Genomic DNA, 24,927 nt, shown 5'->3' with positions numbered 1-24,927 from the left:
GACCCCTCACCAAGGCTGTCGCACGGCCGGCGGCGGCCCTCGGCCTTTAGGGCCGCCGAAGTCGCGGATAAACCAAATGGGCTGAATTTTTGTACATCGACTAATCTTTTGGTCCTCTACAAAGCCGCCTGAAGAAGCGAAAATTTTCCATGGCTGGGAACTGAGATATAGAATCGGCCCACGGCCTTTTTGACAGCCTTGCCCCTCATTGACGGTCTCAAGGATTTTCTCTAATTGTCAGGCACACAGTGTAGTCATCCCTCTTTTCCATTGTCTCCTTGACAGAAGGGACCTTTGCATTTTCTAACACGATAAGGTCTGCTAACCTCCACTCCATCAGAGCTCGCCACTGTCTATTTATCGATCCCGTCTCCTGTCACTCTACACCATCTGTCCGGACGCTATTAGCACTTTCCGAATCCCTTCTCATTGTATTTCCTCATTTGCTAACGTCTTCAGTCTTCAGGACGTGAGACAGTTTTCCAGACTCTTGTTCTTATAACTATTTCAAATTATGGTTCCCTGTTGCAGATGTCCTTCTCAAAACCGTTTCCACTTTTACGTCTACCCAGATTGCCTCTTCTTGAAGTTTTTGACTGCATGGGCGTTCAGGAACAGTGAGTTTTTTTTTCATAATTATTATAGTTTTGTAGATTAGAACTAATTAAGCAGTTGACCACATTTTGATAGCTCCGCCCACATTTAAGATACACTCTTTGAAAAAAGCTATAGCGCATATCAACGGAACATAAAAATTGTTTAATGTAGTGTACTTTGGTCAGTGTAACCCAGATTTTTTTCAGATTCTACCTCTCAATATGCTCGAGCAAAGCAAAATATTCTATCAAGTTCTACACCAGTATACGGAAGTTCTCAGTGACTTTTTATTTTACGAATAACTTTACGTTTTTCCTGAAAGCCGAGAATTCTGACGATAAATTCCAGATACACGTTCAAACAGACACTGTTATTTTTGGGTCAATCTGGCGATTTTTGAGCAGCGTTGACGTCTCAGGGACTCCGCTCGAAAAAAATGTGAAACGACTTCTGTTGTTTTTGTTGGACGTGTTCAATACTCCTACAATTTGTCTAGGTTTCGAAGTGACACGTCATGACTTTGTGACCGGATTCATTAACTACATTCATTCTCTGAAGCTGAAGATCAATAGTTTGAATATCAAGGGAATAAAAGAAGAAGATGTGGAACATATTTTGGACAATTATAGAGATGTTTCATCTAAAATCTACCTAGATTGTCCAACGATTCCAGGAATCAAGTATCTAAACAAATCCTCAAAGCCCAGCCTCAATAAGGTGACAATTGTCCATGCAGAATGGGTGACCACATACCACTTAACTATATTATTCATTAATTGCAAACGACTAGTACTTGACAATCTTTCGACAGACTATATCAAAGTAGACCTATTCCTCAAAGAATGGAGAAAGGGGTCTTCTCCGTTGAAATACGCTTGTCTGGCATTGACATTTGTAGATCCTCACTTGATTAACGTACTGGAGGGAATACGATCAAAACGTGTGTCGACTAGAGGCACGCGGTGGGCGTGAGTTTTATTTGGATTACGGTAGTTCAGTTTCATCATGTGATTTTCAGACGATACGCCAGAAGAGCGATTCGCATCAAGCAACGAAAAACTGGAGCTCGAGCCTATGTTATTCAGTATGATCGTACTATTTTGATCACGGATTCTTTGCAATAATGGGAATTGGTTTCAATATAAATTCGCATCCCAATGACTCATATGCTTTCTGCCTTGAATCATATGTTCATATGTTTTAATTGAAGTCTGTCACTCTCACATTTTCTGTCTGGGTCCGCCTCTGCCCAGTATAAAAGTATAGGCAAGAGCTTATCACTTCTTTTTCAATGAAGGTTTAATTATCCAAATTTGAGGTTCTATATATTTTGATCAGTTTGGGACAGGGCACCCAACTAGAGCATTTCTGACGGACAAACAGATTCCTGACGGACAGACGGCCATTATCGTATAAGACCTTTCTTCACTGTCACGTCTTCAGCTACACATTCTGCTCGGGGGAATTATGACGTCATTAGCAGTCTCTTTTTTTCATGTTGTCTCCTTGAGGCGTCTATGTATTTTCTAACACGATAAAAGCCTGCTCACCACTCTACTCTATCAGAGCTGTCCACTGTCCATTTATCGATTCCGTCTTCTGTCACTGTACACCATCTGTCCAGACGTCATTAGCACCTTCCGAATCCCTCCTCGTCGCATTCCCTCATTTGCTAACGTCTTCATTCTTCAGACAGTAGCACTTTTTCTGACTCTTGTTTTTATAATAATTTCAAATTATTGTTCCCTGTTTCAGATGTCCTTGTCAAAACCGTTTCCACTTCTCCGTCTACCCAGATTGCCTCTTTTCAAAGTTTTCGACTGCATCGGTCTTCAGGAACAGTGAGTTTTTTTTCGTAATTGGCATAGTTTTGTTGATTTGAACTAGTTATCAACTTTAAAACTGATGACTGAGACCATTTTCAGATTCTACCTCTCAATATGCTCGAGCAAAGCAAAATATGCCATCAAGTTCTACCCCAGTAGACAGAAGTTCTTTGTGGCTTTTCATTTTACAAACAACTTTACGTTTTACATGAGCACCGCCAATTCTGACGATGAATTCCAGATAAACGCCAAAACTCACACTGCTATTTTTAGATCACTCTGGCGATTTTTGAGCAGCATTGAGACAAGCTCAAAGCCCCCATCTGAAAATAACGCGAAACGGCTTCTTTTGTTTTTGGTGGACGTGTTTAATACTCCTGCAATTTGTCTGAATTTCGAAAAGAGACGTCATGAAATTGTGACAGGATTCATTAACTACATTCATTCACAGAAGCTGAACATACAACGTTTGGACATCATGTCTAAAAAAGGGGAAGATGAAATTGTGGAATTTGTTCTGGATAATTGTAGAAACACGCCTGAAGTTTATCTGGAATGCCCAGTGACTACAAGATTCAAGTATCTGAACAAGTCTTTGATCTCAAAGTTCAACCTAGACAAGCTAACAATGGACTATGCGGAATGGGTGACCACGGGGCAGCTAACTAATTTATTCATCAATTGCAAACATCTCGTACTTCACAATTGTTCGACAGGCCATATCAAAGTCAATCAATTCATCAAAAAATGGATGAATGGGCCATCTCAGTTGAAACACGCTTGGCTGACATTCAAAGTTGACCTCTCCATGGCTGATATTATGAGAGGGATACCATCGACTGTTGTGCCGACCGAAGAGTTGGGGCGGGGGTAAGTTTTATTTGGAGTACTGTAAATTTGTTCCTCTCTCATTTTCAGACGATCCATCAATACAGTTTATCGCATCCAACAACAAAAATCTGGACGGGTAGCCTATGTTCATAGTTATTATAATTCTTTTGTGATCACTGATTCTTTGTAATAATGAGCATTTTTTCATTGAAGTTTTGCAAATAAATGTGTAATAAAGCTTATTTCTCGAAGTTTAGCAAACAAGATAATCCACACATATCGAAATCCGGATTCCTGACATACGTTGGGCGGCTTTCCGCCTCCCACTCAAGTCCTGAGGAGCCTAGAGTTACACTGACTGAAACATACGCTGACGAAGACATACACTGCCAAAGAGCTACATCTGCTTGAAAGATTTGTTCGAGTGATCTCAATCGTTGTATTTTCTAACACGATAAGATCTGCAGATACTAACCCACCAGAGCAGTCCACTGTCTGTTGATCGAAGTCACTACCTCAAATAGTGTCTCTCCCACGGTCCCTCACAAGTACTCCACCAGAGCTGTCCACTGTCTATTTATTGAGCCCGTCTTCGGTCACTGCACACCATCTGTCCGGACGCTATTAGCACCTTCCGAATCCCTCCTCGCATTTCATCATTTGCTAACGTCTTCATTCAGACAGTGACACTTTTTTTTTGCAAATTTTTAATTAAAACCTGTGAAAACAGATCAAAAATGGTGAAAATCTGTTTCGCGCCAGGAAAAACTCTGCGTCTTTCGCCGATACTGTCTCGTTTGCGGCGGGGCGCAGTTGTAACGAAATTGCTCTGCCAATATCAATAATTGTTCCCTGTTTCAGATGTCCCAGTCAAAACCGTTTCCACTTCTCCGTCTACCGAGATTACCTCTTTTCAAAGTTTTCAACGACATCGGCGTTCAGGAACGGTGAGTTTTTCATTATTGTGTAGTTTGGTCAGTTTAGTTTGGTCAGTGTTTGTAGATTAGCGCTAGCTCCGCCCATTTTTGAGATACACTATTTGAAAAAAGCTAAAACGCATAAAAATTGTTCAATGTAGTTTGGTTAGTGTAACTATAATGTTTAAAGTCGCATAGTGGGTGGAGCTAGTAAGAAGTTATTAACTTTAAAACTGATAGCCCAGACCGTTTTCAGATTCTACCTCTCAATATGCTCAAGCAAAGCAAAATATGCCATCAAGTTCTACAACGAAAGACAGAAGTTCTCAGTAAATTTTAATTTCACGGATACTTTTGCGTTTTCCCTGAAAACCGGTCACCATAAATTTTGGATAGACTTCCAAACTCACATTCCCATTTTCGGATCAATGTGGACATTTTTGAGCAGCGTTTACGCTGAAGCCCCGACAAATGTGAAACGACTTCTCATGTTTTTGGTGGACGTGTTTAATACTCCTGCAATTTCTCTGAATTTCGAAGAGAGACCTCATGACTTTGTGTCAGGATTTATTAACTTCATTCAGTCTGTGAAACTGAACATTCATCGTTTGAAGATTAAGTCAAATAACGAAAAAGATGTGGAATTTATTCTGGACAATTGTAGAGAGGGCTTTTCTGAACTCCACCTAAATTGTCCAATGACTACATTATTCGAGTATCTGAATAAGCCCTTGCTTCCAAAGTTCAATCTCGATGTGCTAGAAATCAACTATGCGGGATGGGTGACCACAAGGCACTTAACCAAGTTATTCATGAATTGCAAATATGTCAAACTTGATAGATGCAACCCAAGAAATATTAACGTTAAGCAATTCATTCAAGAATGGAAATACGGATATTCTCAACTGAACCACGCCTGTCTCACATTTAGTAACGTTGACTTCTCCTTGGCAGATATTATGAGAGGGATACCATCGACAGTTGTACCGGTCGAAGAGATGGGGCGGGAGTAAGTTCTCTTTGGGATACTGTAGCTTTGGTGCAATTTCTTATTTTCAGATTTAGAACAATCAACAATACAGTTTATCGCATCAAACAACAAAAAACTGGACGGGAAGCCAATGTTTATAGTGATCGAAATTATATCGTGATTACTGATCCTGCAATAATTTGTTTCAAATGAAACTTTGCGAATTCACTCGATGTACTCCCATCCAAATGATTCATAAGCATTCAGTCTTGATTCATTTTTTCTATCTGTTTTATTTTAATTCTTTCACCCACACATTTTCTGTTTGGCTCCGCTTCTGTCCAATATAAAAGCAGAGGTAAGAGCTAATCTTCTATCTTTCAATAAATGTTTATTTTGAGGTTCTATATATTTTGGTCAGTTTGGGACAGGGCACCCAACTAGAGCATTTCTGACGTACAAACGGTTTCCTGACAGACAGACGACCATTATCATACAAGACCTTTCTCCACCGTTACGTCTTTAGCTACACATTCTGCTCGTGGGATTATGACGTCATTGGCACTCCCTTATTTTCACGTTGTCTCCTTGAGACCTCAGCAAACGTATTTTCTTACACGATAAGACCTTCTGACCACTCCACTCCATCAGAGCTGTCCACTGTCTATTTATCGAGCCTCAAAAAGTGTCCCTCCCACGGGCACATTCTCTGTCACTGCACACCATCTGTCCGGACGCTATTAGCACCTTCCGAATCCCTCGACTCGTCGCATTCCCTCATTTGCCAACGTCTTCATTCTTCAGGCAGTGACACTTTTTCTGACTCTTGTTTTTTACATCTATAATTGTTCCCTGTTTCAGATGTCCTTGTAAAAACCGTTTCCACTTCTCCGTCTACCCAGATTGCCTCTTTTCAAAGTTTTCAACGGCATCGGCGTTCAGGAACGGTGAGTTTTTCATTATTGTGTAGTTTTTTCAGTGTAGTTTGGTCAGTGTAGTCATAGTTTTGTAGATTAGCGCTAGCTCCGCCCATTTTTGAGATACACTATTTGAAAAAAGCTAAAGCGCATGAAAATTGTTCAATGTAGTTTGGTCAACGTAACTCTAATGCTTAAATTCGCATAGTAGACGGAACTAATAAGAAGTTATCAACTTTAAAACTAATAAACTAGACCATTTTCAGATTCTACATCTCAATATGCTCGAGCAAAGCAAAATATGCTCTCAAGTTTTACAACGAAAGACATAAGTTCTCAGTGACTTTCCATTTTAAGGATATCTTAATGCTTTCCTTAAAAACCACTACAAGCACATTTTTGATAAACGTCCAACCCATTTTTATGTCAATGTGGACAGTTTTGGGCCGCGTTAAAGCACCGACAAATGTGAAACTACTTCTCGTGTTTTTGGTGGACGTGTTTAACACTCCTAAAATTCATCTAGTTTTCGAAAGGGCATGTCATGACTTTGTGTCAGGATTCATTAATTACATTCAGTCTATAAAACTGAAAATCCAAAGTTTGAAGATCGAGTCAAAAAAAGCTGAAGATATGGAATTTGTTCTTGATAATTGTAGAGAAGGCTTCTCCGAAATCCACCTGGATTGTCCAGGGACTACAAGATTTAAGTATCTGAACAAGTCGCTATTCCCAAAGTTTAGTGTCGATAAGCTAACTAATCTACAATTAATCTACGAATGGATTTACGGATGTTCTCAATTGAAATACGCCCGTCTAACATTTGGTCATGATCAAACTAAAATGCGTCTCGTGGAGAGTGACTGGCTAGGGACTCGGCTGCCTCGTGTTGACCGATGTTACGGGTCCAAATATTTGGCTGATATTATGAAGACGATACCATCGACAATTTTGCCGACCAAAGAAATGGGGTGGGAGTAAGTTCTATTTTGGAATACTGTAGCTTTGGTGCAATTTCTCATTTTCAGATTTGGACTATTAGACACTAAAGTTTATCGCATCCGACAACAAAACACTGGACGGGAAGCCAATGTCTTTAGTGATCATCGTACTATTGGGATTACTGATTCTCCCCTCGCCTATCCGAATTATCCATAGAATTTCAATCTTGAGTCATTCTTTCCATATGTTTTATTTTAATTCTTTCACCCACTCATTTTCTGTCTGGCTCCGCCATCTTTTATCTTTCAATGAAGACTTAATTACCCAAATTTGAGGTTTTATATATTTTGGTCAGTTTGGCATCACCCAGATAGAGAATTTACGCCCAACTAGCAAATAAATGTGTGATAAACTTTCTTTCTGGAAGTCTAGTCAACAACATTAGCCTACAGTCCAGATTCCTAAGGGACAGACAGCCATTATCTTATAGGGCCCTTCTCCACCGTCACGTCTTCAGCTACACAGTCAGCTCGTGGGCGTTATGACGTCATTATCTCTTTTTTCACGTTGTCTCCTTGAGACCTCAATGTGTTTTCAAGCCCGATACGATCTGCAGATTATATCTAATCCACCAGAGCTCTCCACTGTCTATTTATCGAGCTACAATTAGTGTCTCTTCCACGGCCCGTCTTCTGTCCTTGCACACCATCTGTCCGGACGTCATTAGCACCTTCCGAATCCCTCCTTGTCGCATTCCATCATTTGCTAACGTCTTCAGGACGTGATACACTTTTTCTGACTCCTGTTTATATAACTCATTCAAATCATTGTTCCCTGTTTCAGATGTCCCTGTCAAAACCGTTTCCACTTCTCCGACTACCCAGATTGCCTCTTTTCAAAGTTCTCAACGGCATCGGCGTTCAGGAACGGTGAGTTTTTCATTATTGTGTAGTTTGGTCAGTGTAGTTTGGTCAACGTAACTCTAATGCTTAAATTCGCATAGTAGACGAAACTAATAAAAAGTTATCAACTTTAAAACTAATAAACTAGACCGTTTTCAGATTCTACATATCGATATGCTCGAGCAAAGCAAAATATGCTATCAAGTTCTACAACGACAGACTAAAGTTCTCAGTGACTTTCCATTTTAAGAAAACCTTTGCGTTCTCCCTGAAAACCATGCACAGGGAACATCTGATAGACGTCCGACCCATTTTTGGAGCCACCTGGACAGTTTTGAGCAGCGTTGAAGCGAGCTCAGGGAACTGGTTCGAAAAAAAAGTGAAACGACTTCTTTTGGTGTTGGTGGACGTGTTTAATATTCCTGCAATTTGTCTAGTTTTCGAAGAGAGACGTCATGAAATTGTGACGGGATTCATTAATTACATTCAGTCTATAAAGCTGAAAGTTCACAGCTTGAAGATCAAATCAAAAAATGGGGAAGATATGGAATTTGTTCTTGATACTTGTCGAGAAGGCTTCTCCGAAATCCACCTGGATTGTCCAATGACTCCAGGATTTGAGTATGAGAACATGCCTTTGACCCCAAAGTTCAGTGTCGATAAGCTAACAATTAAAAATGCGGAATGGGTGACCACGTGGCACTTAACCACATTCTTCATTAATTGCAAACATCTCATACTTGATGAATGCCGCGAAGGTAGTCTCGTGAAGCAATTCATCTACGAATGGATTTACGGATGTTCTCAGTTGAAATACGCCCGTCTAACATTTGGTCATGATCAAACTAGGATGCGTCTCGTGGAGAGTGACTGGCTAGGGACTCGGCTGCCTCGTGTTGACCGATGTTACGGGTCCAAATATTTGGCTGATATTATGAAGACGATACCATCGACAATTTTGCCGACCAAAGAGATGGGGTGGGAGTAAGTTCTATTTGGAATACTGTAGCTTTGATGTAATCTCTCATTTTCAGATTTGGACTATTAGACACTAAAGTTTATCGCATCCGACAACAAAAAACTGGACGGGAAGCGCATGTCTTCAGTAATTGTCGTGCTATTGGGATTACTGATTCTCGCCTTGCCTATCCGAATTATCCATAGAATTTCAATCTTGAATCATTCCTTCTTTCACTCATACATTTTCTGTTTGGCTCCGCATCTGCCCAATAAAAAAGCAGAGGCGATTGCTTATCTTTTATCTTTCAATGAAGACTTAATTACCCAAATTTGAGGTTTTATATATATTCTCCCCCAACCAGCGATTTTTAGCGAAAAAAGTGCAATTTTCAAAATAACATTGTGGTCAAGTCTCTTTCTGGAAATCTAGCCAGCAACATTAACCTACAGTCCAGATTCCTAAGGGACAGACAGCCTTATAGGGGCCCTTCTCCACTGTCACTTCTTCAGTTACACATTCTGCTCGCGGGCGTTATGACGTCATTAGCACTCTCTCTCCTTTTCATGTTGTCTCCTTGAGAGCTCAATGTGTTTTCAAGCCCGATACGATCTGCAGATTATATCTAATCCACCAGAGCTCTCCACTGTCTATTTATCGAGCTACAATTAGTGTCCCTCCCACGTTCACACCTTTTCCCACTGAACACCATCTGTCCGGACGTCATTAGCACCTTCCGAATCCCTTCTCGTCGCATTCCCTCATTTGCTAATGTCTTCAGTTTTCAAAGACGTGAGACATTTTTTCTGACTCTTGTTTTTCATAACAGTTATCAAAAATTGTTCCCTGTTTCAGATGTCCTTGTCAAAACCGTTTCCACTACTCCGTCTACCCAGATTGCCTCTTTTCAAAGTTTTCAATGGCATCGGCGTTCGGGAACAGTGAGTTTTTTCATAATGACCATCGTTTTGTAGATTAGAACTAGGGCTGCATTATTGTAGTTGACAACTATTTGATAGCTCCGCCCACTTTTGAGATACCCTCTTTGAAAAAGCTATGAAGCGTTTGGAAAGATCATGAAAATTGTTCAATGTAGTTTGGTCAGTGTAACTCTAGTGTTTCAATTCGCATAGTAAGAAGTTATCAACTTGGTAACTGATGACCCATACCATTTCCAGATTCTACCTCTCAATATGCTCGAGCAAAGCAAAATATGCTATCAAGTTCTACAACGATAGACAAAAGTTCTCTGTGACTTTTCATTTTAAGGAAACCTTTGCGTTCTCCCTGAAAACCACGTACAGTGAACATCTGATAGACGTCCAAACCATTTTTTTAGCCACCTGGACAGTTTTGAGCAGCGTTGCAGCGAGCTCAGGGACCTCGTGCGAAAAAAATGTGAAACGACTTCTTTTGGTTTTGGTGGACGTGTTTAATATTCCTGCAATTAGTCTGAATTTCGAAGAAAGACCTCAGTACTTTGTGATAGAACTCATTTGCTTCGTTCATTCTCTGAAGCTGAAAATTCAAAGTTTGAAAATCAAGTCTGAAAAAAAGGACGATAAAATTGTGGAATTTGTTCTGGATAACCGTAGGGACGCTTCTGAAGTACATCTGGAAATCCCAACGACTACTGGATTTGTCTATCAGAACAAGCCTTTGATCCCAAAGTTCAATTTTGACAAGCTAACAATTAACTATGCGGAATGGGTGACCACGTGGCACCTAACTAATTTATTCATCAATTGCAAACATCTGGTACTTTGCAAATGTTCGACAGTCCATATCGACGTCAATCAATTCATCAAAGAATGGGCGAACGGGTCTTCTCAATTGAGATGGGCCAGTCTCACATTTGATGATAACTTCTTCATGTCTGGTATTATGAGAGGGATAACATGGAGAAATGTGTCGCTGAGAATAACGCTGTGGGGGTATGTTTTATTTGGAATACTGTAGCTTTGGTCCAATATCTCATTTTCAGGCTATACATCCATAGAGTTTATCGCATCGAACAACAAAAAACTGGACGGGAAGCCTATGTTTTTACAAATGATCGTACCATTGTGATTTCTGATTCTATGTAATAATGGGAATTTCGCAAAGATTCAAAAACTCCCAGAAAAAGTTCATAAAATTCGCGAAAATCAGTGGCAAATTAGTTTTTGGCTGAAGAAAAGCCTATTTTCTGTCCTTTTAGACCATTTTTCCTTGCATTTCTGTTGGGAAGTCGGAAGTAAAATTTTTTAAAAAAGCTATTTAACCAGAACCTCATTTTCCAGATGTCCCGATCGTTTCCCCTTCTTCGTCTACCCAGTCTGCCTATATTTGAATGTTTGGACTTCTTAGGACTTCCAGAACAGTATGTTTAACTTTTTGATAGCTCTGCCCACTTTTGAGATACACTGACCAAATCACACTGACAAAACTACAATATTTTGTACCGAAAATTTCTCGCGTCAAAGGCGCGCCAGAAGTGTTTAGAGGCCTTTTTTATTGATTTTTTAAAATCAAAATTGCAAGATTTGAACATTTAAAAGTGTAAAAAATGTGTTGAAACCTTATTAAAAATAAATCTACACTGTAAATATACACGGAAAGCAGATCGAAAAAAACGCGTCAAAGACACGCCAGATTTTGTTGAAAAAATTCAAATCTGCTAATTTCGACCTACAAAATGCATAAAAACCGTTTAAATCACCGGTAACTAAAAAAATCAGCAAATCCACACCGCCACTACAGTAAATATACATTAGTCATCTTTAAAAGCCCATATGTCAAAAGTGGGAGGAGCTAGAAAATAACTGATAACTAGAAAAATGTGTAAAATTTTATTTGCTTTATTTTTATTGTTAACAATATTTTGGCTGTCCTGCCACTTTCGAGATAAGCGCTTCCAATGAAACTTTGATGAAAACGCGGCAAATTCCTCTTTAAAGGCGAATAACTCCCAGAGTTTCGAAGAAAATAAATTTTTCTACTGTTGGTCAATGTAATTTTTTGTCAGTGTAACTTTTTGTCAGTGTAACTTTTTTGGTCACTGAATCTTGTAAAGGCGCATAACTCAAAAGTGGGTGGAGCTATCATAAGGTTGTCAACTACAAAATTTTCATTTCCAGCTTCAACCTCTCCATCTGCTCCACCAAAGCTAAAAACACTATCAAGGCCTACACAAAGAGATTCAAGTATTCAACCACCTTCTACTTTCAAGAAAATTTTACATTTTCCCTTGGAACCGGTCCTGGCCAGAATATAAAGTTGGACGTGAAGACTCACAAAGACCTTTTCAAGTCACTATTCACATTTTTGAGAGTTTCTACAGTAACCAACTCTACAGTACCCACCTCCACCTCTTGGACGCGATTTGAGAATGATGTGAAGTTATTTCTGCTCTTTTTAATCGATGATTTCCATAATCCAGCGGTATCCCTAAAGTTTAAGGATAGACGGGATGTTTTTGTGACAGGATTCATTGAATTCATGAATTCCCAGAATCTAAAAATTCACAAGTTGAAAATCAACTCGAAAAATGGGGAAGATAAAGTCGTGGAATTTGTTATGGACCATGCGAGACACGTCTCAGAAGTCCACCTGGGATGTCTCACGACTTCAAGATTTGAGTACCCAAATAGGTGTCTCACTCCGAAATTTAAAATGGAAATTCTTAGAATTAACCATGCGGAATGGGTAACCACTTGGCACTTAACCAATTTATTCATTAATTGCAAACGACTAACACTTCTCGATTGCACCTCGAGTAATCTTCAATTAAACCTGTTTTTCAAAAAATGGATAACCACGCCCTCTCGATTACAGTACGCCGAGTTGCAATGCTATTCACCTTCCCTATCATTGGCTGGTATTATGACAGGGGTACCTGCAATAAGGTTGCAGCGAGCCGTGGTGGATGACAGGTGTGTGTCCGGATGTCCGGATGTCCGCCGATCTAGAAATATAGAAAATTGTTGTTCTTATTTCAGAGTGCTCAACCACGCTTCTTATCTGATAACCCAACAAAAAACTGGAGTGAAGGCGCTCGTCTACTGGCATCGATTTATAACATTGACTACTGATTTTGAATTGTGATTAAACAATGTTTTTAACTGTAATAAACGTTATTATTCAATTAACACCAATTACCTTAATTGAGAAAGTGGAAATTGCTCGAAAATTGACTTTTTTGGACAGTTTTCAGTCCGGATTGTCTGTCTGATGACCGGATGTCTAGGAATTCTTTCAAATATTGATTTCCGGCTGTCCTGATATCCCGAAGCCAGCCAAAAAACAGATTTTTAGAACAATTTTGAGTCCAGATTGTCCATTTGTGTTTTCTGGGTGTCCGAGTGTCCAGATGCCTCAAAATTCGCTAAAATCGCGATTTCTTGATGTCTGACTGTGTTCCTGACAGTCTGGATGTCCAATTTTTCCAATTTCGACTATTTGTGTGCGTCCTTTGTAATAAATTATGTTTTTTGGTAAAAACTGATATCTTTGCTGCAAAAAACTTCAAAAAATCTCAAAAAACATCAAGTCAGTCGGTATGTCCGGAATCCGGATGTTAGTCTCAAGACTTCCAGGAAGAAACGTTATCACATATTTATTTGCTAAAAATCGCTAGGTGATCCAATACTGACAAAAATGAATAGAACTTCAAATTTGGGTAATTAAACATTTATTGAATGATGAAAGATAAGCTCTCGCCTCTGCTGAGACGGATCCAGACAGAAAATGTGTGGGTGGAAGAATTCAATTAAAAGAGACATTGAGTACATTTGCGAAACTTTAATAAAAACAAGTTTCCATTATTGCAGAGAATCAGTAAGCCCAATATAATCTTGATTACTAAAAACATATACTTCTCGTCCAGTTTTTTGTTGTTGAATACGATAAACTGTATTGTTGAATGGACTTAATCTGAAAATGAAAGATTGCACCAAATCTACAGTATTCCAAGTAGAACTTACTCCAACCCCATCTCTTCGGTCGACACAATTGTCGATGGTATCCCTCTCATGATATCAGCGAAAGAGAAGTCAACATGATTAAATGCCAGCCTAGCGAATTTCAATTGAGAATATCCGTCATTCCATTTTTGAATGAATTGCTTAACGTTAATATTTCTTGGGTTGCATCTATCAAGTTTGACATATTTGCAATTAATGAATAATTTGGTTAAATGCCATGTGGTCACCCATCCCGCATAGCTAATTGCTAGCTCATCGAGACTGAACTTTGGGGCCAAAGGCTTGTTCAGATATTCGAATTCTGTGTGAAGCATTGGACAGTTCAGGTAGATTTTAGAAAAGCCTTGTCTACAATTGTCCAGAATATATTCCACACTTTCCCCGTCATTTGACTTAATCTCCAAATAATAAATTTTTAGCTTCATAGAATGAATGAAGTTAATAAATCCTGACACAAAGTCATGAGGTTTTTCTTCGAAAACTAGTCTGATTGCAGGAGTGTTAAACACATCAGACAAAAACAAGAGAAGTCGTTGCACATTTGGCGGTGCTTCAACGTCAACACTGCTCAAAAAAATCCCCATTGACCCAAAAGTTGGAGTAATAGTTTGGACGTCTATCCAAAATTTATTGTGACCGGTTTTCAGGGAAAACGCGAAGGTATCCGTAAAACGAAAAGTCACAGAGAACTTTTGTTTTTCGTTGTAGAATTTGATAGCATATTTTGCTTTGCTCGAGCATATCGAGATGTAGAATCTGAAAATGGTCTAGGTTATCGGTTTTAAAGTTGATAAAACGATGATAATTATGAAAAAAACTCACTGTTCCCGAACGCAGATGTCGTTGAAAACTTTGAAAAGAGGCAATCTGGGGAGACGGAGAAGTGGAAACGGTTCTGACAAGGACATCTGAAACAGGTAATACGACTGGTAACAATGATTTGAATGCGTTATATAAACAAGAATCCCGTTCTAAAGACGTTAGAAAATGAGAGAATGCTGCGAGGAGGAGGGCTTCGGAAGGTGCTAATGACGTCTGGACAGATGGTGTGCAGTGACAGAAGACGGGATTGATAAATAGACAGTGGAGAGGTCTGATGGAGTGAAGGTCAGCAAATCTTATCGTGTCAGCAAATCTTATCGTGTCAGCAAATACATTGATTGAGGACGCAGAAGGAGACAACGTAAAAAGGAAAGAGAGTACTAATGACGTCATAATCCCCACGAGCAGAATGTGTACCTGAAGACGTGACCCCAATGGCAGTCCTATCAAATAATAGTGAAAAATCGCAGCAAAAAACAACAAAATTTGGACGGGGGACTAACTTTTTCAAAATTTGGATTTCTAGGCCACCAACTTTTTTTTCGATATTATACTCATTTCAAAGCTCTTTTCACGCTGAATTCAAATTTTTCAGTATCTTGGACGAATTTGGTGATTTTAGCCCAGTTTTTGGCCTAGGATCCGCCAACTCGGTCATCGTGGAGAATCACACCACAAAATGACGACATTGCTGGAAGCGAGAGTTACCGTAATATTATGATGGTGGACAGTGACAGAAGACGTCACCGTGGGAGAGACAGAGTGGATTGAGGATCGATAAATAGACAGTGGACTGCTCAGATGGAGGTAGGTCAGCAGACCTTATCGTGTTAGCAAATACAATTGTTGAGGTCTCAAAGGAGACAAGAGAGAGGGAGAGGGCAAATGACATCAAAATCCCCGATGGTCTTATAAGATTATGTCCGTCAGGAATTCGGTCTGTAGGTGTTTGAAGTCCAGAAAAATATTTATTTTAAAAATTTCATAGGAATGTGGGAGATGTTCGAAGAAAATCGAGTAAATTTAATTTACGTTCAATATAAAACAAATTCCCATTATTGCAGAGAATCAGTAATCACAATAGTATAATCACCCTTAATAACATAGACGTGAGCTCTAGTTTTTTGTTGCTTGATGCGAGGCACTTCACTGAAGTGTTGTCTGAAAATAACAAGTTAAAACAAGGCTCATCCAGATACAACTCACGCCCACCGCGTCCTTCTAGTCGACACAAGCTTCGATGGTATCCCCTCCATTATATCAGCCATGGAGTCAGAAAATGTCAGCCTGGCGAATTTCAACTGAGAAAACCCGTTCATCCATTCTTTGAGGAATTGATTGATATTGATATGGACTGTCGAACATTTGTAAAGATCGAGATGTTTGCAATTGATGAATAAATTAGTTAGGTGCCACGTGGATACCCACTCCGCATAGTCAATTCTTAGCTTTTTAAGGCGGAACATTGGGAATAGACACTTGTTAAAATAGTCAAATCTTGGAGTCGTTGAACATCTCAGATGGACTTCAGAAGCTTCTCTACAACTATTCATAACAAGTGTCACATTTTCGTCTTCATCTTCTGCGGAGTGGATCTTCAAATAATGAATGTTCATCTTCAGAGAATGAATAAAGTTAATGCATCCTGTCACAAAGTCCTGAGGTCTCCCTACAAATTTCAAAGAAATTGCAGGACTGTTAAACACGTCCGCCAAAAACAAGACAAGTCGTTTCACATTTTTTCCGAATGAAGTCCCTGAAGTTGCTTTAACGTCAACACTGCTCAAAAATAGCCACAGTGACGCAAAAATGTCAGTGTGAGTTTGAACGTCTATCTCGAATTCATCGTCAGAATTCTCGGCTTTCAGGGAAAACGCAAAGATATTCGTAAGATGAAAAGTCACTGAGAACTTCTGTATACTGGTGTAGAACTTGAGAGCATATTTTGCTTTGCTTGAGCATATCGAGAGGTAGAATCTAAAAATGGTCTGGGTAATCATTTTTAAAGTTGATAAGTTCTTCATACTGGTTCCGCTTATTATGCGGCGACTTTAAGTATTACTTTAAGCAGAGCTATCAAAATGTTGTCAATTACGATAATGTAACCCTAGTCCTAATCTACAAAACTATGAAAAAAACTCACTGTTCCTGAACGCCAATGCACTTGAAAACGTTTAGAAGAGGCACTCTGGGTAGACGGAGAAGTGGAAACGGTTTTGACAAGGACATCTGAAACAGGAAACGATAATTTGAAATTGGTATAAAAACGAGAGTCAGAAAATCTGTCTCACGGCCTGTAGACTGAAGACGTTAGCGAGTGAGGGAATGCGACAAGTCGAGGGATTCGGAAGGTGCTAATGGCTTCTGGACAGATGGTGTGCAGTGACAGAAGACTGGATCGATAAATAGACAGTCTGCAGGTCTGATGGAGTGAAGGCCAGAAGATCTTATCGTGTTAGCAAATACATTGAGGCCTCTAGGGGACAACGTGAAAAGGAGAGAGAGTACTAATGACGTCATAATCCCCACGAGCAAATGTGTACCTGAAGACGTGGCGGTGGAGAAAGGTCTTATTAGATAATGGCTGACCTTAATGGCATTCCTATCAATTAATAGTGAAAAATCGCTGCAAAAAAAAACAAAATTTGGACGGGGGACTAACTTTTTCAAAATTCGAATATCTAGGCGACCAACTTTTTTTTCGATATTATACTCATTTCAAAGCTCTTTTCACGCTGAATTCAAATCAAATTTTTCAGTATCCTGGACGAATTTGGTGATTTTAGGCCAGTTTTTGGCCTAGGAGTGACGTCACATTCGGGACGATAACCTAATTTACGTATTAAGGCCACGATTTGTTCTTATCCGAGATGATTCCCTCTTCCAATAAAACTAAAAAACTCACCTTCTTAAAAATCAATAATTCAATAAAAATCAAAAGTTTTTATAAGCGAAACTTCCGAAATAGGAGTAGAACAGCGATCGGCGGCTCACATAAAGACAAAATACTACTAATGAGGACTCTTTTTGTTTTATAGTTAGTTAGAACAATTGTTTGAGAAGAAACTTAGAGAAAAAAGTAAAGAATGGAATTTCACATTTTTGAATACTTTTTCAAACTTTTAGAGGTAAAGGTACTGAAAAAGACGAATGTCTGTCTGTGCCTCTGTCTGGCCGTATATCCGAGTGTCTGTCTGTCTGTCTGAAAATCAAAAAAAAAAAAAGCAAAAACGGCTATTAGAAAATCTTTTAGAGCGATCTACTTCACTGTGAAAAAGATATGCATTATCTGGAAAAAAACTTATTATTAGAGCGCGTCTTTCTAGCAATCGCGCTCCAATAAGACAGCTACAAGGGCACATTTGAGACCGCCCCCCCCCATTTTCATCTCACTTTATCTTATTTCTGATTTATACTGAATAACAAGATATCAACAATCCCTTCCCATGAGATTCTTAATCAGGCTACGTTTTGTTTCTTTGAAAACAAGCACAATTTCAATTTCGTGGTTTGTGACAAAACATGTATGTCTGTGTGTCCGTCTGTCTAAGTTTCTGTAAAAAAAACGTAACAGTCTGGAAGGAGTGTCTGAGAGTCCATCTGTGTGTCCAATTTCGAGATGTTTTCCGTCTTTAAGAAAAGATACATCGCCTCTAGACCTTTAAAAGTGCAACTTTCTTTTCCCCAGTAAAGTACAAATAGCTTAATCCTCCGCAAAACTCGTTTAGTCATGTGCGTGATGATTTGTACTAATTATCATCATTCGAATTTTCGAGATCCTGGTTATGAGTAATAGGCAGCAAAGAGCAGAAATGAGGGATCAGGAGATCAAGTCCTGAGTGTCGACAGTTACACTGACCAAGAGGTACCCTGACCAAGAAAATATTACCGCCTCAACACCCGAACAGATATTCAACAGCATCTCCACCAGAATCCTATGCTATCTTAACCTGACATACTTCCGGTGGATGATGACAAAGGAAGCATTGAATGAAAGGGAGCTATGCTCGCCACAAGCTCCGCCCTTTTTCCATAAAAAATTTGGAACGCCTCCCTTAATGCAAGCGCCGCACGGTGTCGCCTCACTGCGTCGCCACACACTCCTCACTAAACGTCTCATGGAGCTGAAATCGTGTGAAAAAAACAGGGTATTGCTGATTTGGAAAGTTGGCAAGAGGAATATGTCTGTCTGTCTGTCCGGATGTCCGGATGTCTCTCTACATTGACCAATAACTACACTGACCAAACTACGTTAAACTAATTATCAGAATCCGAATTATATGCAGCAAAGAGCAGAAATGAGGTGTCTGTCTGTCTGTGGGTCTGTTAGTCCGAATGTCCAATTGTATATCTGTGTGTCTAGGAGTCAAGAAGCAGAAGCATCAGTGGGAATAATTGGTAGAGTGGTCTGCTTGTCTGTCTGCTCGTCTGTCCATACGGATGTCTGTCAAGCCATCTGTCTCTTCAGGCTGAGCTCGATGTATCTCTCATTAAGCTCTCCGCTTGACTCTCGTTCTCGCTCTCTTAGAAAAATGCTCCGCGCACTGACGCTCTGCGCTCTCTCCGTTCCTCTCATCTTGAAAAAGCCACATAAAAAATCAACAGAATATGAATTTATTCAAATCAAATAAACAGGCCATCTGTTAAGACGGACGCATTCCCTCAACATGACCTCGGTCAGATTGCACCGAGCCGCCAGAGTCTCACAGGCGCTGTTCAATTCGATGAAATGTTGGGTGACAATCCAGAAATTGTGAACAGCGGCGATAACAAGCAAGCAGATAAGAATTTTTACGAGCCACGGAATGTCCTAATCTTTCGGTGCCGGCGGTGGAGACGGTGGCATGATTAGTGTGACGGATTTCTAAAATTGGTAGATGTCATAACACAGATCTCAATAGAGCTCAATTTACTCACCTCCTGATTTCCTGCAGCTGACGATTTCTTCGGAGCAAATTTTGCTCCAGTGTAGATAACCATCTGAAACATGAAGACGTCATAGAATGTAAAATTATCAATAGAGCGCATTCACAACCTCTAAGATTCCCTAATCTAAAGTCACATACCTTCAGAATCGTAGTCTCCAGAAATCGCGCTCCAATGAGAATCAGCGGCAGACGACAGAATGCAAGGCGACAGCAATGAGGGAGAGTTTGCTCTCTGGCGCTCACGCAGATATAAGCCACGCCTCCTCCTCTCACATCTGATTTCGAGAAGCAAGAAGAGCCTAGAATGTCACCAGGAGGATCTCAATCAAATACTTATTCTTTGAAAACAAAAGGAATAACAAGTTTTTCTCTGGTTTGTAACAACAAGACATGCCAAAAAAAAAAGAAACTCGCAGTACACCTGGATCAGCAATTGCGCTCCACTGAAAAACGAGCAGATCACCGATTTCAGATACTATTCCAGATACAATTACTGCTATTTTGGCCGTTTTTGAGTGTTGGAGTCGATTTGTAGCTTAAAATAATCGGAAAAAAAGCAAAAAATCACAAAAATCGGTCAATAAATAGCTGAAACAGAAGAAATTTTGGTCAAAAACCAATTTTTCGAAAAATTTGATGTTTTGGTCATATCCGACAATTTAAGCCAAATGTTAGTTAAAAAAGATCAGAAAATTGTGAATTTTATGAAATTTATGAAATTTATGTTGTTTAATTGTTAAATTACGGTCAAAAACTGAAAAATCCAAATATTGATCAAAATTTTCAATTTCCGTCATTTTTCGACTGTTGGAGCCCAACTTTGGCTCAAATTAATCGGAAAAACGTGAGTTTTATGAATTTCTATTTATTTATTAGGTTGATTCATAATTTTCTGCAATTTTTCGATAAAACTTTGCTTCTATTTTTTTAATCCAGAAAGACTTCTCGAATTCAAAATATTGTTTATCAGCACCGATGGTCTTCTGACAAGATTTTGGTAGCATTCTGATTCTCTCCGGGTAGACCATCCATTTGAGATCATTTGAAGAGGGAACTTGCTTCTATTTGATATCCCCTTTTCATTCGGATTTTTTCCGGTTTAAATGACCTTGGAGTCAAGCAAAACGTTTTTTATTCGAGAGAAGAAGGCTGGATAAGTATGTTGAATTGAAAAAACTGTCCAGCCAGATGATAACAGTTTGTTGTGGGTTACTTTCTCAACACTTGAAAAAAGTGTTGTCATACCAAAAATGTCTTTGTGTTATATCTCCCCGTCTTGGAGTCACATGATTTTAAGTTTATTGAAATTTGAAACGTGAACATCTGATGTTACTTCCCTTACATTGTTCAGGAGTTCCTACCACTACTCTCAGAGTACTGAGTATCAGATTCAAAAAAACCACTTTTTCAGGTTTGAGAACACCCAGAGAGCGCAAATCTCTGTCCACACATTGCACTTTCCTCACTTCGTCAGAGTAAGAACTCCACTATTTATTGTTAATAAATAAATCGCCCGACCATACGCGTGTTGGGTGGAAAAGTACTAAGAACCAACTTAGGTCCATGTGATGTGCCATCTCATATTGATTCAAAACGTGTGGTATGTAACGACGAATTTTCTCATTCCGATATATGGTTTCCATGAAACTAGAATTACATAAGTTTCCATGAACTACAATTACATAAGTCACCCTTAATAAAGTTGACAACCTACAGGTGGTTTGACACAGATTCGCTTATACGATTCCCTGCTATAACTCCAAATCTAGATCTGACTGCTGAAAGAGAAGAACTTCTTAAGTCAAATCCAAGTTTCTTGTTTCGAATCTTTTGAATCAAAATGTATTTGCGTTAAAACAAGGAGACTTTTGTTAACATACATCAACAACTTTCTTTTGAATGACCTAGTTTTCAGACCAGAAACGAATGAAAACAAAATAGCGTTTCAAAAACGCAAAAAGTTGCTTGTAAATCAAAGCTCCGCTCTCGGCGGAAAAAAGATCCATAAGTAAAACTTTGAAACTGTAACAAGTGCTTGAGTTGGTCTACCAAACACAAAAAAAATCATATCGAAAAACGACTCCTGCGCCGAGAAATCAAAACGACAACCGGCAAGCTCGAAAATTGCAGAAAATTATGAATCAACCTAATAAAACTGAAAATCACAAAAATCGGTCAAAAAATGGCTGAAACAGAAAATTTTCAAAATTTTTGATAATCCACGTCTCATTACTCATTTTTCTTTTCCGAAAAACAAAATAATTTTCGCTGATTAGCGCTCACAAGAGCCCATGAGAGAGGGGGCTTTTCTCATTTATGCAAAACCTGTTTCACTCTCTCTGATAATACCTGAGGTACATCGACTCGCGGGCGTGTCTCTCCGAATTTTTGGACTGCTATAGGTATGGTTTATTGATCCTTCTATCCTCTTAAAACTTAAAATATTTCCGGATGGCATACCTCTATGAGATGCGAGTCTACAATCGGCCACCTGGCGAGACACCAACGCCTGTGGAGTCGCCATCGATAAGTATCAAATCACTGGAGTCTGTACACGTCCAAGAAGCAGCTCAAGGACGTCTTCAAGCTCCACTGCCTTCAGGAGCATCAAACTTTGGCACAAAATGCGTCAACTTCTGGATGGGATTCGTCATTTTTGTGTTTTTCCTCGCGTTATTGGCTCTTGTGTTGATGTGCAAGTTTGCACCACATTGGCTTCCACGAGAAGTCGCTCGTGTTGTTAATCATTGATATTCCGATGAGTATTTGAATATATATGTACTGTTTTCTTGTTTTAACAGATGCATGGGGTGCGAAGTCTTTTTGAAGGCGTTCAGTGTTCCGCGTAGGGTACGGTGCGGCGCGGCGCGGTCGCGTCGCGTGCATACTTGTCAATGCACCTTTTTGATAGCTCCGCTCACGTTTGAGATATGCGCCTTTAAACAGTATACTAAAGAAACTATTTGAAAATCTCGAGCTCACACATAAAAAGTGCATTTTTCCTTCAAGTAAAGTACAACTACTCAGTAATCCGTCGTAATTTTTGTCAGGTGCGTGATAATTTGTACTAATTATCATCTTTCAAATTTTCGAGAGCTTGCTAATGACTAATAGGCAGCAAAGAACAGAAATGGGGGATCGGGAGATCAAGTTTTGAGGAGAGCCTATAGTTACACTGACAAAAAGTTACACTGACCAATTAGAGAAGGATCCCGAGCCGAGATGGAGTAATAGCTCGAGATATATATGACTGGAACTGAAATTTTGCGCTGATTTCAAATCTGCATTCTGTTTTTGTTTTTGTGGCTTTTCAGTGCGAAAATGAGCATTTTCAGATTCACAAAATTGAGTTACACTGACCAAACACAAATTTTCAACAATTATTTTTTATTCACAACGATGAATAAATAATAAGAAAAAGATGGGGAAAACACATATCACGTGGTCTGGGGGTGAGTACTGAGATCGAATAGACATTGGCGGCAAATTCAAATTTTACTGTAGGATTTTGTTACGCAGCTTAATCGACCACTTTTTGAGCCGATTTATGTCAGTTTTCCCGCATTTTTGGTCAGTATTTTGAATTTCGCTCTAAAAATTTTTGCTGATCTCGCAGAGCACGTTAATTTTCAATACTCATCCCCAGACCCCGTGACACATAGTTATAGATTTATCCCCAATACCCAGCAATGTTTTGTTTTACTGGTTGGTTCTTCCAATCTTCTGGTCCGAAAATGGCGACAAAGCCGCCATAGCCAAGGATGAAGAGAAAGATGGCGAAAATTATGGCGATCATGATCCACATGATGCGAGTCTGTTGGTCATACTCCGCTTGCCATTGTCGTACTTCCATAGTGTTTGGTCGAGGGATTCCCAAATTAGGGAATACCTGGACTGGGTTCGACATCTGGAACATCATAATGACGTCTATAGCTCTATTTTTGTAGTTGGCAACTTTTTGATAGCACCGCCCACTTTTGAGTTATGCGCCTTTAAAGTTACACTGACAAAAAGTTACACTGACAAATAGTTACACTGACAAATAGTTACACTGACAAATAGTTACACTGACCAAATTTCGATGACTCCGCCCACTTTCCCCTTTAAAGAAACTGAGAAACTAGACTCGAAATTTTTACCTTCTGCAATGTTTTCAAAGAATAAAAAAGATTTGCCAAAGAACATGATTTTGTCGAAAATTTCACTAGCCATCGTGTCACTTTTTGAAAAATTGGGGAAAATTCTGTTTCAGATGGATTTAATTTTATTTTCTAACAATTAAAGCCTAAAAACGGTTTTTGGACACCTAATATTCACTTTTGAACTAACCTAGAGAGAGTGAGAGAGCGCAGAGAAGCGAGACATTAAAGGCGCAACCTTAGATTTCATCTACAAACTAAACATCCTCACTGAACATACCTCAAGGTTCCTTTGAGCCTTTGAACGGAGAGCGAAGAGCCTATGTGTAGCTTCCAAAAGGCAAATCAAGACGGAATGACAATTATATCCTGAATCTATCTGGAAAATATCTCGAACCGCCCACTTCAGTCAACCATGTTGTGATCAAAAGAATAACTAATTACTGAATTCCCCCTAGTGGTTTTTATTTTTCAAAAGAATTAAATATGCTGTTTGAACTCATAATCTTTCTGAGGAGATGTGAACTTTTGGATAAATTGAGATGATTAGAATATCAAAGGGAGGGAATTTGTACTTTGAAAACGTTTGTCAGTGTATTATTTGGAATTGTACGGTTTACATCATACTTTCAAACCGGGCTGACCCCGGCCGGCTCGGAACTCGCTTTAAACGCGATATTGTGATATGATTTCATGTAAACCGTACTTGCAAACCGGACCGACCCGGGCCGGCTCGTATCTCGCTTCAAACGCGATATTATGAGCTCAAAAATATACCAAAATGTAGATCTCAGCGAGTTCTATGTCCGTGACCCACTACGGGCCAGATGGCTATTTGTTAATGTGCCGCGGGCAGGGAAAAAGTGCCAAAAAACGCGAAAATGGCCAAAAACGCCATTCTAGCCCGGCCCGCGGCACATTAACAAATTGCCATCCGGCCCGTAGTGGGTCACGGACATAGAACTCGTTGAGATCTACATTTTGGTATATTTTTCAGCTCATAATATCGCGTTTGAAGCGAGATACGAGCCGGCGGGTCGGTCCGGTTTGCAAGTACGGTTTACATGAAATCATATCACAATAGTTACACTGACAAAAAATTACAATGGCCAAATTCCATAAATCAAAACCATAATTTTTGTAGTTAACAACTTTAATAGCTCAGCCTACTATTGGGGCATTCATACATTAAAGAATACAGTGATCAAAAAGCG

General features: G+C 39.4%; 7 protein-coding genes across 7 annotated transcripts; 5 read left to right on the top strand and 2 right to left on the bottom strand.

The window, feature by feature from the left end:
- Positions 1–531: 531 nt before the first annotated feature.
- GCK72_003260 (uncharacterized protein) lies at positions 532–1,721 on the top strand (the record flags this gene model as incomplete). The annotated part of the gene is made up of 3 exons (XM_053723923.1): positions 532–617; positions 804–1,565; positions 1,616–1,721. The coding sequence occupies 3 exons, from the start codon at positions 532–534 to the stop codon at positions 1,719–1,721; spliced, it is 954 nt and encodes a 317-aa protein (XP_053592568.1).
- A 631-nt stretch (positions 1,722–2,352) lies between these two features.
- Positions 2,353–7,216, top strand: GCK72_003259 (uncharacterized protein; the record flags this gene model as incomplete). The annotated part of the gene is made up of 8 exons (XM_053723922.1): positions 2,353–2,438; positions 2,523–3,293; positions 3,342–3,390; positions 4,116–4,201; positions 4,428–5,180; positions 5,231–5,318; positions 6,638–7,035; positions 7,087–7,216. 8 exons carry the CDS (start codon positions 2,353–2,355, stop codon positions 7,214–7,216), a joined length of 2,361 nt encoding a protein of 786 aa, XP_053592567.1.
- A 627-nt stretch (positions 7,217–7,843) lies between these two features.
- GCK72_003258 (uncharacterized protein) lies at positions 7,844–9,066 on the top strand (the record flags this gene model as incomplete). The annotated part of the gene is made up of 3 exons (XM_053723921.1): positions 7,844–7,929; positions 8,062–8,886; positions 8,937–9,066. 3 exons carry the CDS (start codon positions 7,844–7,846, stop codon positions 9,064–9,066), a joined length of 1,041 nt encoding a protein of 346 aa, XP_053592566.1.
- Positions 9,067–9,715: 649 nt separating this feature from the next.
- On the top strand, positions 9,716–12,946 carry GCK72_003257 (uncharacterized protein; the record flags this gene model as incomplete). Its single annotated transcript, XM_053723920.1, has 5 exons — positions 9,716–9,801; positions 10,039–10,794; positions 10,845–10,943; positions 11,980–12,774; positions 12,841–12,946. 5 exons carry the CDS (start codon positions 9,716–9,718, stop codon positions 12,944–12,946), a joined length of 1,842 nt encoding a protein of 613 aa, XP_053592565.1.
- A 716-nt stretch (positions 12,947–13,662) lies between these two features.
- On the bottom strand, positions 13,663–14,732 carry GCK72_003256 (uncharacterized protein; the record flags this gene model as incomplete). Its single annotated transcript, XM_003098607.2, has 3 exons — positions 13,663–13,774; positions 13,825–14,580; positions 14,647–14,732. 3 exons carry the CDS (start codon positions 14,730–14,732, stop codon positions 13,663–13,665), a joined length of 954 nt encoding a protein of 317 aa, XP_003098655.2.
- Positions 14,733–15,701: 969 nt separating this feature from the next.
- On the bottom strand, positions 15,702–16,875 carry GCK72_003255 (uncharacterized protein; the record flags this gene model as incomplete). Its single annotated transcript, XM_053723919.1, has 3 exons — positions 15,702–15,807; positions 15,853–16,623; positions 16,790–16,875. The coding sequence occupies 3 exons, from the start codon at positions 16,873–16,875 to the stop codon at positions 15,702–15,704; spliced, it is 963 nt and encodes a 320-aa protein (XP_053592564.1).
- A 5,150-nt stretch (positions 16,876–22,025) lies between these two features.
- Positions 22,026–22,325, top strand: GCK72_003254 (uncharacterized protein; the record flags this gene model as incomplete). The annotated part of the gene is made up of 1 exon (XM_053723918.1): positions 22,026–22,325. The coding sequence occupies one exon, from the start codon at positions 22,026–22,028 to the stop codon at positions 22,323–22,325; it is 300 nt and encodes a 99-aa protein (XP_053592563.1).
- Between the last annotated feature and the right edge of the window lie 2,602 nt (positions 22,326–24,927).

Source organism: Caenorhabditis remanei, chromosome I (assembly GCF_010183535.1).
Source record: "Caenorhabditis remanei strain PX506 chromosome I, whole genome shotgun sequence".
NCBI lineage: Eukaryota > Metazoa > Nematoda > Chromadorea > Rhabditida > Rhabditidae > Caenorhabditis > Caenorhabditis remanei.
Note: the sequence above shows the minus strand (reverse complement) of the source record. Positions and strands in the feature narration are given on the sequence as shown.